The sequence below is a fragment of the Pongo abelii genome, chromosome X (genome assembly GCF_028885655.2).
Source record: "Pongo abelii isolate AG06213 chromosome X, NHGRI_mPonAbe1-v2.0_pri, whole genome shotgun sequence".
Lineage (NCBI taxonomy): Eukaryota > Metazoa > Chordata > Mammalia > Primates > Hominidae > Pongo > Pongo abelii.
The window spans coordinates 57517249-57531885 of NC_072008.2; the positions used below are offsets into that span (position 1 = coordinate 57517249).

Consider the following 14637-nt stretch of genomic DNA (forward strand, 5'->3'; position numbering starts at 1 on the left):
ATGGTGTATAGGCGCCACATTTTCTTAATCCAGTCTGTCATTGTTGGACATTTGGGTTGGTTCCAAGTCTTTGCTATTGTGAGTAGTGCCACAATAAACATACGTGTGCATGTGTCTTTATAGCAGCATGACTTACAATCCTTCGGGTATATATCCAGTAATGGGATGGCTAGGTCAAATGGTATTTCTAATTCTAGATCCCTGAGGAATCGCCACACTGTCTTCCACAATGGTTGAACTAGTTTACAGTTCCACCAACAGTGTAAAAGTGTTCCTATTTCTCTACATCCTCTCCAGCACCTGTTGTTTCCTGACCTTTTAATGATTGCCATTCTAACTGGTGTGAGATGGTATCTCATTGTGGTTTTGATTTGCATTTCTCTGATGGCCAGTGATGAAGAGCATTTATTCATGTGTCTGTTGGCTGCATAAATGTCTTCTTTTGAGAAGTGTCTGTTCATATCCTTCGCCCACTTTTTGCTGGGGTTGTTTGTTTTTTTCTTGTAAATTTGTTTGAGTTCATTGTAGATTCTGGATATTAGCCCTTTGTCAGATGAGTAGATTGCAAAAATTTTGCCCCATTCTGTAGGTTGCCTGTTCACTCTGATGGTAGTTTGTTTTGCTGTGCGGAAGCTCTTTAGTTTAATTAGATCCCATTTGTCAATTTTGGCTTTTGTTGCCATTGCTTTTGGTGTTTTAGACATGAAGTCCTTGCCCATGCCTATGTCCTGAATGGTATTGCCTAGGTTTTCTTCTAGGGTTTTTATGGTTTTAGATCTAACATTTAAGTCTTTAATCCATCTTGAATTAATTTTTGTATAAGGTGTAAGGAAGGGATCCAATTTCAGCTTTCTACATATGGCTAGCCAGTTTTCCCAGCACTATTTATTAAATAGGGAATCGTTTCCCCATTTCTTGTTTTTGTCAGGTTTGTCAAAGATCAGATAGTTGTAGATGTGTGGTGTTATTTCTGATGGCTCTGTTCTGTTCCATTGGTCTATATCTCCGTTTTGGTACCAGTACCATGCTGTTTTGGTTACTGTAGCCTTGTAGTATAGTTTGAAGTCAGGTAGTGTGATGCCTCCAGCTTTGTTCTTTTGGCTTAGGATTGGCTTGGCGATGCAGGCTCTTTTTTGGTTCCATATGAACTTTGAGGTAGTTTTTTCCAATTCTGTGAAGAATGTCATTGGTAGCTTAATGGGGAAGGCATTGAATCTATAAATTACCTGGGGCAATATGGCCATTTTCACAATATTGATTCTTCCTACCCATGAGCATGGAATATTCTTCTGTTTGTTTGTATCCTCTTTTATTTCGTTGAGCAGTGGTTTGTAGTTCTCCTTGAAGAGGCCCTTCACATCTCTTGTAAGTTGGATTCCTAGGTATTTTATTCTCTTTGAAGCAATTGTGAATGGGAGTTCACTCATGATTTGGCTCTCTGTTTGTCTATTATTGATGTATAAGAATGCTTGTGATTTTTGCACATTGATTTTGTATCCTGAGACTTTGCTGAAGTTGCTTATCAGCTTAAAGAGATTTTGGGCTGAGACAATGGGATTTTCTAGATATACAATCATGTCATCTGCAAACAGGGACAATTTGACTTCCTCTTTTCCTAATTGAATACACTTTATTTCTTTCTCCTTCCTGATTGCCCTGGCCAGAACTTCCAACACTGTGTTGAATAGAGTGGTGAGAGAGGGCATCCCTGTCTTGTGCCAGTTTTCAACGGGAATGCTTCCAGTTTTCGCCCATTCAGTATGATATTGGCTGTGGGTTTGTCATAAATAGCTCTTATTATTTTGAGACACGTCCCATCAATACCTAATTTATTGAGAGTTTTTAGCATGAAGGGCTGTTGAATTTTGTGAAAGGCCTTTTCTGCATCTGTTGAGATAATCATGTGGCTTTTGTCTTTGTTTCTGTTTATATGCTGGATTACGTTTATTGGTTTGCGTGGGTTGAACCAGCCTTGCGTCCCAGGGATGAAGCTCAGTGAGGGCTTTTTTTAAAGCTGTGGTTAACTGTTACGCTTAGGATTTCAACCCCGGAATTTCAATGAAAAGTAAGGGGTTGGGGGGTTACCAAGGTTCTGAACTCCAGGTTCTGTATTCGTAGATTTAACAAGCAGTCTCAAGTTCTGCTGAGCATCTAAGTCTTTCAGTGGTTCTCTCTAGAATGGGTAAACTTTCCCAGTAGAAAAACGTCCACCAAATGCCCTGTTTGCCTCTTGGACCTGTTCTCCTCCTATCTCAGCTAGGTAATTATTTCGTATTTCTCAGCTTTTAGATGCCATGGAGAGCGGATTTTCTTTTTTACTATATTTGTTCAGATTTACTTAATTTGTTCAGATTTTAGGGAAAGTTGTTTTGAATTGTTTAGTCTCCTGTTACGGAAATCTGAAACCCTATTTTTTATTATAAAATACATGTGTTCATCATTAGGTTGTATAGATTAAATAGGTACAGCTTTGTGTATGTAAATCATACCTCAGTAGTGGTTTGAAAAAGAAAAAAAATGTGTTTAACTATTTGTAATGACTTCAAACTAAAAAACACCTACATTTCCATCAACAGTATACTGTATATGTTGGGGTATATTCATACATTGGAATATCATGCAGTAGTGAGAATGTTCAAGCTACAACTACATGCAAAAACATAAATGAATCTCTGAAATATGTTGAAAAAAGAAGCCAGACAACAAAGGGGCACACATTATTCTGTTCAATTTATTTAAAGTTCAAAAACAATCATTAACTAATCTGTTGTCTAAAAAGTTAAAGTAGCAGTTATTCTTGCAAAGGTATTTTCCAAATAGACAGCAATTCATACTCTATCAGTAGTTGGCCAAAGTAAAAATTAGAGAGATCTTTGGACATGTATGTATGGCTGGAAAGGTTTATATAGATGCTGAGCTCCAAAATATATTTAATTGTAATAGAGATCAATTGATACTGCAGCCTAGCATCTTATCACCATTCTTCTGGTAATAGTGCCACAATTTTCCTCTTGGGAACAACATAAGCCTGACTTTTCAGAGTATGGAATTACTGTTACAATGATTAGTTTAGGAATAAGCTTTCAACCTAGTCAGAGCCAATGAGACTCAAACTGCTAGGCATGAGGCAGTTTCCATTGGAGGAGAGCGAACCTGAAAGGATATGAGGATTAAGCTGCTGTATTCATCTTACTATTATCAATAGACTGAGAATGAAGGCACCCCAAAGAAGAGAATGGAGCCAGGCCATGCAAAAAGAGGGAGACTGTCCTAGTGACACATTTTGTACATGTAGGTGGTCATGGCCACTGACTGACTTTTGAATATTCATCTCACTTTAAAAGGTTAGTCTAAGCTAGTCATGGTGATGCCATTCGTCCTGCAAGTGATTGATTTGGCATTGGGCATGTGATCTAATCCTGGTGAATTAAGCATCATAGTATGTCTGCTGGAAGACTTCTGAAAAAAATTTCTTTACTCTTAAGAAAGAGAAACAGGAAATAATGTTCCCTTTTCTTTTTTAGGATGATGCTGTATCTTTATATGACCTTTGTGATATCTGTAATCATCCTGAGGGCAATACTTATGTAATGAAGATGGAAGAAGAGAGAATAGGAATACTCTGTGCACTTTGATCTTATCGTTTAGCTGCTGATCATACCATCCCTGGAGTCCTACTTCTGACTCCAAGTTATGAGGTAACAAATTTCTTTATAGTTAAAGCAATTTGAGTCTGGGTTTTCTGTTACTTGCAGTTGAAGGCATCTTAAATGGCTTAGCGTTCCCAGACTTAAATGATATAGTATCCCTAGACAATACCGTTATACTTTTAAGTTATATGAAACAATACATTCTCAGGCACTCATTCATACAACCTGCTCCCATATCAGGAAATGGGACATTACTTCCAGACTTAAAAAATCCAGTATTCAGTTGCAGATAAGGTATAAGGAGCTATCTAAAAAACAAGCATGAGGTAAAAAGGCATCATTCTAATTTGCACTATGAGAAAAAATATACCAGGATTAGCAAATAACTCCCTAAATAAATGCTCTCAACAAAGTGATGAGCCTCTTATATTTTCCTCATAGGAAGAGGTAGGCTTCTGGACTCCAGTCTCTCCACCTCACATCTATTTTCCATATACTTTAGATTTCTTTGTCTTAAAGAGGTGATCCTGATATTCAATCTTATGAGAATAAAAAATAACATTCTAATCACTTATTTTTTAAATTTCATGCATTAATATTAGTTAAGACCATCTTTCAAAATTACCAAAGATTAATATGGTTTACTGCGATCTTTATGACAATGAAAAGATCTATGATGAATGAAATAGACCTTTCTCTATCTCATTTCCTTTTTCTCCTTGCCACCTCTCAGGATGTCCCAGTGTTCTCACGTTCCACCTTCAATCACACTTAACCAATGTTAAATCCCTGGTATGTATTCTTCCAAACCATTTTCTATGTTATTACAACAATATATAAATATAAACGTAAATATAGGAATTTGGAAGTCCTTCTCACTTTTTAACGTAAGTGGGATCATACTCTTTACATTTGTGTGCAACGACACATCTATATATATTTCTAAAACATCTTCTTTATAATTGTATAATATTTCAAATGATACATAAACACAATGTATTCAAAAGTTCTAGTATTGATAGACATTCAAGATTTTCCCCCAGCTATTTTTGCTATTTCAAACAATGCTGCGATAACAAGCGAATGCAATCCAATTGTGACATTTCTCATTCTATCTATTTTGAGGGTTGATGGTGCCTATTTTGCTGACGAGGTAGGTATCTTTGTCTTTTCTCAATGTTGCCATATTCTTCCTTCTTAACGTTACCTGTGCTGATGTAACCTGTGCTTTATCTTTCCAGATAAAGAAGACTATCTTTTGTTTAAGAATATATATGTGCTTTGTCTGGCCTTCCCCCAGTATTCATAAATTTTTAGCAATCTTCCAAGAAGTTATTGAATCAAAAAGAAAATTTTAAAAAATTAACAACAGAGAACTTGAGAAATGATAGCAATGAGGACACAACATATTAAAATGTGCCAGTTACAGCCAGCACTCTATTCAAAGACAAATTTATAGTAATGACTATTTCCCTTAAAAATTAGCTAGAAATTATCATTATAGATAGCCATGGAAACTTAAAGGAAATAATTAAAATATGCAGAGACTGATGAAGTGAAAAAACAGAAAATTAGTAGACTATATAGCAAAACCTATGTCTAAGTTTTGTGAAAAAATAAAACAATAGGAAAGAAAACTGGCAATACAGGAAAAAGGACCAACAAATGCAAAGGGGATTTATAATAGGTTATTTGAAAATATAAAATTGTCATGCAATAATTCACTTACTAAACAAGTATTTATAGAGTGTCTCCTATGTTCCAGACCCTTTCCTAGCACTACAGGACTAGAATGAATTAGATAGACAAGATTCCTGCATTCAAAGTTTATATTCTAGTGGAGTAAGACAGAAAATAAAGAAACAATCTAAAAGACAAGTTCACATAGTGATAAGTACTGCAGAGCAAGAAAAACCAAGGTTATAGGGTAGAAGGAGAGAATCTCTGAACAGGTGATATTTGAGTCAAGACCTGAATATGAGAAGCAACCAGTTATGAAAAGTTATGAAAAGCTCTGGGAGTAAGAAATAACTCTAGCATAAAGACTTTGAAGTGGAAGCAAGCTTCTTGCCTTTGAGAATAGAAAAATGTTAGTATGGCTGTAATATATAGTGAAAACAGAGACCATATTTGAATCAGAAAAGAGTGAGATTAGATAGAGCACTGCTTCTTCATTCTTATTTCATTATTATCCCCTCCCCACTAGATGACTTATAAGGATTTTTTTCTTTTTCCTGATTGTCCCCTCATGAAATTTGAATACCAGTGATGTACTGTATGATGTAGTCAATAAATGCATATATATCTGTATTTTATACATAATCAACCTGTATGCAGGATTAAGTATCAATAAAATTTGAAGGTAGTAGTTAAATTAAAAATTAGAAAGCTAGCAATATCTAACTTAACTGTATAACTGTATTTGCTAAGTGACTTTTAATGGAATTTATTTACTTACATAAATTATAATGAGTCAAATTATGTATGCAAAGTGGCAATTTATGTAAATACATGATAGTAATGTAATCACATTTAAAAAATTATTCACAACATTTTTCTAGCAAAGGTGAAACAATGGAAAACATTAAATTAATTTCTTCAAAGTTATTTTTGTGAATTTAACTTTTCACTTTTCCTTCATATGACAAAATCAGTTGTAACTAGCAGCTAGATATTCATACATTATCATTTTTTCTTTTTAGTACCTGACATAAATAATGATGGTTTAAATAACTTCTGTAAAGTTAAGTATTAACTATTTTTATTTAATTCTCAAAGCCCAAGTCACACACAAGACACTGAGGATCAAACATAGTCAGTGGCAGCCAGTAGGTACACAAAGGCCACTTCTTGACATATGACTTCAAGAATGAGCAGTAGATTGAAAAGTCCTACAATCAAAGTCATCTATTTGCTGTGATTTTGTAGTGCTTGTCTTGCATACATTTCATGTATCTTCCATGAGCTCAATGGCAATGCTTCTGTGATATCCAAGAAAACAAGAGTAATTAAGTTCTAAAGTGTAAGATTTTGTCAAATACAGTTGAGCTTTGGAGGACACAAATCATTGTAAAACTTCGTATCTTTCCACCTCTCACACCAACAATCATATTTCCCCCTTTTGGGGGCAATATCATCCTGTTTGAGAATGCATGATCTAGTGCATGCAGAATAAGGCATGAAGATTGTTTTGTATATCATCCGCAATAAGAAGCCTTTGGAGCATTCTAAGCAGGAGGGTGGCATAATCTGGTTTACATTTTTAAAAGATAGTTTGGGCTATTATATGGAGAGTTGAAGGGCAGGTGAGAAGATTTTAGTTTCCAACAGTGAAATTTATCGAACTTAAGGCCTTATCTTCTTTTTAAAATCCTTTAGTTACTGAGACAGCACCCCTCTCCTTCCATGTTGCCAAAGCATCAGGTTATGTGCTTACTACTGTTGTTTGCAGTTCTCTCTTAATTGTTGGTCCCTGTGGACTTCCCTCACACTATTTAAAGCTCAGCTATACATTTAAAAGGAGGTCTGTCATATTTTATTCAACATTTTAAAGTTTAGTGATTTTTAGTGAAAGAGTTTTCATATGCCCACTGTTTAGTGTCTTTTAAACTAGTGGTTTTACTTAGCCACTCCTGTGGTCAATCGGTGGTATAGTTTACTTCCTTCAAGACAGAGGCAAGAAGATTTTAGGGGAGTCAGTGGAATCATGCTCTCACTTTGTGGGGCCCCTATTACTTACTTAAACAAGCGAGCTTAGCAGCTCATAGTTTATCTCAGATGCCTCCAAAATTGATTTTTAAAAGGACATTAAAGCCACACTGAAAATATCTAACCTCTAACTACAATACATTGCAAATTATTCTCAGGTATATTGTACAACATATTAACTGCATAAAATTAAAAAATTCCATTTTGTTTCTATGAAGTACTATGTATAGCATTTGCCAAATAGCACCCTAATTCCCCTGGCTGCATATCTCTCAAAGACTTTCCTAATTGGTGAGTGTGAGAGGAGTTGGACATGTGAAAAACCGTTTGATTTATCTCTTGGGTCTATTTCTTTTGGACAGAATAGGCACTCTAATTCATTCTCAAACACAGGATAAGCTTTGTGGCCGTACCAGAGATGTCCATAGTTATCCAGTTGTGCTTGTGTTTGGGTGAAATATTAGGAAGTCCTTGAAGCCCCCTATCTAACCATGTCCTCCAGTTCAGCTTTTATTAAATACAAAGAGGATATTTTGACTTCCAATTGTGTCATTATGGTGCTGTTCTCTCAAATGGTTACAAACTTGCAAAGAGTAAAGAAGATTTTTCATTCTTAGTCCTCTGAACCATTAACTGTAACATAACTGTAAAGTTATCTTGAGATGTGGTACAATTTCAATCTGAAAGAGAAAGCAAAAATGTTACAGATATGCTTGAACCAATCATTACTTACCAAAAATAAATATAGGAAATGAGTTATTAGGATATGTACTGTAATCTCTGAGAGGAAAGAAAAAACTTTTGAATTCTACAGTGTCAACTTCCATCTATGTCCAGTAGTGACCTAAGGAAAAGAATTGGAGGGTTCCGACCATATCTCTTTAACTGTGATGAGTGCACATACCAAGGCTGATTAATTGTGTGAGTGTGATCCCATCACTGATCATTAATATGAAACTCTCTTACATTTTAACTCATGTATCCTCAGGACCAATAATATCACATGGGCTTGGGGAACGGGAAATGGGACGTGATATACGTAATGAATTTTGAACAAACCTACTGAAGTATAAACATCTGTCCTTTATCCAAACAGAATACAGGTTTAAGCCCTGTCTGAATATTAAGAACTTTTGAACAGCCGTACATTAAATTTTTCACTAACGGTTTTAAATCAGTGACAAACTCACTTTGGGGTACCTGTTGGCCCATTGCCAAAATAACATATCAGTGATTTCTGATATAATGGCTATGAGAGTTATCCAGAGCGGAGAGGCTGATAACAACCATTCATCAGTGAATTTCTGGGTCAGTTTCTCATTTTCTAGAGATCACTTCATTAGTATTCTATACCCAATCTAGGCACTGAGTGTAGAGCCCAAATCTGTCATCTATGGTTTTCACTGGGAATTGTTTTCTCTTAAGAAGTCTTCAAAAGAAGACCAGAAAACGTGGTATAGTCCTTGACACATATTTATCTTCCACTGCACAGCGTTATCAAATAGGAAAACATGCAGGGTGTACCTGAAAACAGCCAGATCCAACTAATTTTCACCACGTCTACTACCACCAGGATGGTGAAATCCACCATTATCTGTTACTTACATAATTGGAATAGCCTACTAATTATTCTCCCTTTATTCATCATATACGAATAAAAACTATTCTCCAGGTTGTCAGAGTGATCCTGTAAAACTAAGACAAACCTTGTCTCCCCTCCACTATTAATACATGGATGGCTTTCCATCACATACAGTGTAAAAGCCAAATTGCATTTTGAAACCTACAGGGCTATAAGCTGTCTGCCTCTCCCTCATCCCTGTTACCTCTCTGAAACCACCTTTTGCTTTTCTCTGCCTTGCTCACTCAGCTCCAGACATGATAACATCCTCCTTGCTCCTCAAACATGCCAGGCCTAAACCTGTCTTGGGGCCTCAGCACGTGCTGTCCCTCCATCTGGAATGCTCCTTCCCCAGACAGCTACAGGGTCAGTTCTCCCATTGCCTTCAGGGGAGATTCAAAAGCCAAGTTCTCAGTGAGGCCTTCCCTGGACACCTTATCTATCTAGTTTCAGCCTCCCTCCTGAAATTTTCTATCCCAATTTCTTGCTTTATGTTTTTCTATTTAACACTAGACACTATGAAAACACATTATAATTGCTTATTTATTTTGGTTACTGTCTGTCCCCCACACTAAAATGAAAGCTCCATGAGGATAAGAATTTTAGTTTGCTTTTTTTGTTCATTATTACATCATCAGTATCTGTGTCTAGAAGAGTGCCTGGCAGAGAGCCCACCTGAAGTAAGTATTTGTGGGGTAAAGATAAAACAAGTAAATTAAAAAGCAAATGGGATCAAAGCAAGTCAAAGGGGCAGTTTTTCCAGGGTTGTAGCCCCAGTTACAAGTGCAACACTTCCAGGGAACGACTGTGCGTTTTATTAGAGTGAAGCAGGCCAGCTGGGGGTGTGGCCAACTGGAGAGGGTATTCGGAGTCTAAACTGGACTGAGACCTACCTAAGGCCCAGCTGCATGTATCCTTTTTGGAATGAGGGCCCTAATCCTCACGTTTTTTTTGTTGTTGTTGTTGTCGTTCTGTTTCAATTTCAGGAGATGCCAGAGACATAAATTTTCATTGTGTGAAATCTATCAAATGTCTAAAGTACCTAATTAAAAATAGAAAATAATGAAAACACAAAGATGAAACAAAACCTGGCAGCTGTCTGAGATTGGTCCCTGGGCAGCCAGCTGGTATTTGTTGGACTGAATTGTGTGATGTATACAAGAAAACTAATCCCTGCTATGGTGAAGTAGGCTTGCCTTGTGTAATTCTTGAGGCAGTCAGCCTCAGGTCATGTTGGGTGGAGAGAATAAACTCTATTTACCACCTTCTTCGGACTCCTGGCAGCTCCTTGCATCTCCCACTATGCATGGAGGTAGGGTAACCTGGGCACCAGGGCGTCACCAGCACTCTTTCTTGGGGTCAGAGGTATAATTTAGTGAAGGGTGAAGTTGCAGAAACTAGTGGGCGGGTTTTCAGATGGGCTATAGGAGAAAGACTGGGGAAAGGCAAGGAAGGGAGGAAGAAAAAGACACAGATCTATCTTTGCATCAGACACCATAGTTCTGAGGGACTTTTTGTGGGTTGCTGCTCCCTCTCCCCACCAACCTTGACCCTTTTTTGTGACATTATGCAGCTGAATGAGTTAGTTATACCAAGTCACAACTCCCAGCCCAACTGCCCCATGGCATCTCCCTCACCTGGAAACAAAGAGCTGACCAGAATTCCATCACAAGTCTCTGTGAGCTGGGGTAGATAAGACTGGTTAACAGGTGCCTGTGAGGGGTCTGCAGACACCAGCTTTGTGGGGAAGGTCTAACCAGAATCTGGCTTCTTGGGACAGCAGGTCTCTTTTAGTGGATCGTTGGTCGGAGCCACCTATGGTTTCAGGCAGCTGCTGAAAGAAGCATGGACAGGCAAGTACTCCCCATAACCTAGAGAGAAACACTAGGCTCAGTCCTCTGATGCCCCTTGTCTCTAGATAGAAAACAAACATTCCAGCAGAAGGAATAAGAGTGATAAGACTGCTGTAGCTGAGTTCAGTAAGATTTCATTTTTTCTGGATAAAGGACTTTCCAAATGCAGGATGGCACATCTCTTAAGTTCTGAGAGCCCCACTAACCCATACTCTACCAAGTTTGTTTATCTAGCACAGGACAAATGTGAGGAGGCAGCCCACAGCCCAGCACATGTGGGGCACCATGTTAGCGTGTTTAGGCTGAGCGTTGGGTTTCTGCTGGGCAGGTGTGTCATTAACTCCCTGAAACAGGAAAAGCCTTATGGGCATAAACTTGGCTCCTGATTAACTTGACTGAGTCATTCCTGTCAAAATGCTCTTCTAGGGAACCTCCAATGCATCCGGCATCTTTGACAGTTGCCACTTCCTTTGTGCATAGAGCCAGGAAGAGCAATGTGGACACTGCCAGAAGTCCAACATTTTCCTGGGACTTCTGATCTCTCATGGGCCCCATACCCCACAACTCTTTTCCTGTATTCTCACTCCCTCTGTCGGTCTTTCTTCTTTGAATTCCTCCTTCCTCAGTGGCCCTCTTCTATTCCTTCCAACACCCTAACCCACATAGCCTCTTCCTTTGTGTATCCTTTAGCCTCTCCCCAGATCCCTGTCAGGTTGATCCTTCTCCACCTTACTCTGGACCCTCTTCTAAGCTTCTTTGTGTTCCTCTCTACTCAGTTTATTCTATTTTCCTCTAAGCCCCAAGATCTCACTCTCCCTCTGTTAGTCTTCACTCCCTTCCCAGTTGGATGTTTCCTTCTCATAGGTCATCCCCTTCCCCAAGGAGCCCCTCCCTTTCTGGCCCTTTTCCACCTCTTCCTAAGCAGTCACCTCCTCCTCTCTCCCCAAGAGAGCCAATCTCTTGTTCCTTCCCCTGCCCACTCCAGACCAGACCAGCTAAATCCAATGCCATTTTTAAATGACTGGTTATGATTCTAGCTGAACTTTATTCACAACTGAAATTGACAGCTGTTCATTCCTTTCATGCCCCATCTACCAAACACACCCGAACTTTTCAACAAGACAAAGGGCTTACACACAGCATGTCATGTATACACAAATTTGTAATTTTTAGAGCAAAACAACAGTTAATGCTGGCAAAGATGTTGAGTTATCAGGGATCCCATAAGCTTTCAATACACTGAAAGGCAACATTTTTTGCATGTCTACAAATTATACATTTGTTTCCACACATGTGCCAAATTTTACCCTAACAATTAGGACTTTTTCACCAAATCATAGACATAGATATGGAAATCATCATCAAACTTGATGAAATACACAGAGGGTTTGGCTTCCACTTGGTGAATGACCATGCCGATCCTTTTGGAGCCATCTTCTTTGGTGTATTCCACATGCTTACCTATTAGGCCATCAACAACTCCTCCTGGCTCCCTCTCTGTTGGAGGAGACTCACTGGATTCTGGCATGATGCGGAGGTCACCTTCCTTATAATCATCTAGAAGCTGGTACATGTACAAGACAGGATCTTTCTCATAGGTAATATAAAACCAGGCTTTCATGATAGGTGCTTGAGCTAAGACCATCCCCCTCCATTCATCCTTAGAACCATGCTCTCCCTCAAACATGTGTTCCACTGCTTTGCCAATTATGGTATTTGCAAGGTTGGCATCACTAATGTGAGATGATGCCACCCTGTCAGAAAGAGTTTTAAGAGACAAAACCCTTTCATCTCTATGAAGTTCCAGTCCATAGACACAGTCAATTCCATCATATTTCACCAGATAAAGAGAGGGATTTATAGGCACCTGATCCAGAACAGTTCCTTTCCACTGGGTGATGGGCTCATCTCCTTCCTTCCATCCATGAGAAATTCTGCAGCCCACGATGTTCCTGCGGGGCTGGGATGAAGGTCTGCCTCTCTGCTTCTTTTGGGAGACTTTTTTCTTTGTCATGTTTGCAGACCCAGTGGCCCGTCCTGCAGTTGCCCTGGTTTGTTACCCTTCGGCTTCCTGTGCGTTGGGGGTCTTCATGCCTGCTGGGGGAGGAGAGAGGATAGACAGACATATCCAGTGTGCCACAAGGCAAACTTTTCCGTATAGCCATGTCTGGATGTACTCTGCGCTAGTGCCTAAGTTTCCCCTAGGAGCCTGGAAGCAATGCTGGAAATCCTGGCTGCATGCCTGCAGTGCTCTGCCTCTTAAGTTCCTTTGGGCTGTGGGGAAGGGCTGGAGTGGTGCAGTAGAGCTGTCTGGGGTTAGGAACTCTGCAGAAGTGCCTGGGCCACCTCCTCCTAGCTCAGAGCCCACTGCCCTCCCGGAACCCCTTGCTGCCACTGGCGTCCACTCCCAATCCCCTTGCAAAGCGGCCTTGACCAGCCCCCACTACCCTCCTGCCCTGAGTGCCCCTGCTGCTGTCCATAACCCCCACTGCCTATCCTAACCACTTCCCTGGTACCTACCTCCCTTGCTTCCTGGCGATCACCTTCAAATCCTTGTCTGGCTCCTATTCCTACCCCCTTTCCCTGTTGTCCACCGCACTGCCCCACCCCACCCTTTCCTGGCGCCCACCTCTACCCCATGTCTCCTGCTGTATTCCTTCCCATCCCCCTCTCCATTCTGGCGCCCACTAATGGCCTTGCCCTGCCTGGCGTCCACCGCCGCGGATCACGGGCCTCACGTGCCCAAATTGGACACCTCGCTGCTGCCTCTGCTGTGAGCCTTTGGCGAAGGAGGGTCAACAGGTGACTGGCTGAGTGAGTGCTTGCAGGAGCGGGGAGGGTAGGATCCATAGATGAGGAGCGTGTGTAGGAGCGCGGTGAGAAAGGCAAAGAGCACTGCAGCGGTGTCCCCAGCGCTTCGCTCGCTGGCCGTCTACCTCCCTGCTGGTGGCGGCCGCCCCTCAGCCACGTTGGGCTGCCACCAGTCCCTGCTGCAGTGGCTGTAGTCTCTGCCCTTTTTCTGCACAAGACTACAGTGTTAGTTTCCTCTTAGTAGTGATGTCTTCCATTCTAAACACAGAGCAGGTCTGCCTTTCTTTTCCTGGGGCCCCTCCTGGGCTCCTCCTTCCCTTTCCACAATTCACAACAGTGGAACCTGTAGGTGGCCTTTTCTCTCTTCCTGTCTCTGCTCACTGGATCCTTCAAGCTCTCTAGCCCCTCCCCTCAGCTCTCTTGCTCCATCTGTTTTCCATCTTTCAGACATTTCTCACATTCTTTGCAAACATACAAATTAACATAGAAATACCATGTGTATACATTTATGGAGACATGAATCCTTTACGACCATATGCAAATGTGTATGTATGTGTATATATATATGTATATATGTATATGTATGTGTATATACGTACATATATGTATATATGTACATATATATATATCTCCAAGCACATGCACATATATAAAACTATGAATTCTATGTACAGTTCCAGAAATTCCTATCCATAGATTCTTAATTCCAAATACACACCTCTATCCAATCACATAACTCACAGATATAATTCTCTGTATATGCATACACACTCGTGAATACATATATTAAGTGTTTCTCCAAAGCATTTTGTAGGCATATTTTAGATTTGGAGACCTTGCTTTGAAGAAGTATTGGCTTATTTTAAGCTTAGAGAGTTATTTTTGAATGTGATTACAATACTTAACAAACCTTATCTATTTTGCATACAGTGAAGTCATTTTTAATTTTTGTGTGTTTTTTTGTGTGTTTTTTTGTGAGTTACAGTTTTTCACA

General features: G+C 39.7%; 2 protein-coding genes across 7 annotated transcripts in view; one reads left to right on the forward strand and one right to left on the reverse strand.

Annotated features, from left to right (window-relative positions):
* Positions 1 to 14637, forward strand: part of FAAH2 (fatty acid amide hydrolase 2) — a 283151-nt gene that overhangs the window by 1420 nt on the left and 267094 nt on the right. For 5 of the 6 annotated variants that reach the window (XM_054544651.2, XM_002831725.4, XM_054544649.2 and 2 more), the window contains exon 1: positions 3528 to 3698. The exons of the other annotated variant lie outside the window; for it this stretch is intronic. The gene's annotated coding sequence lies outside the window, so the exon portion shown is untranslated. Of the gene's footprint in view, positions 1 to 3527; positions 3699 to 14637 lie in introns of those variants that run through there. 6 annotated transcript variants of the gene reach the window in all.
* LOC100446323 (spindlin-2) lies at positions 11948 to 13227 on the reverse strand. Its single transcript, XM_024240784.3, is given in 1 exon segment — positions 11948 to 13227. A coding segment is annotated over 1 exon segment (777 nt). The 5' UTR covers positions 12925 to 13227; the 3' UTR covers positions 11948 to 12147.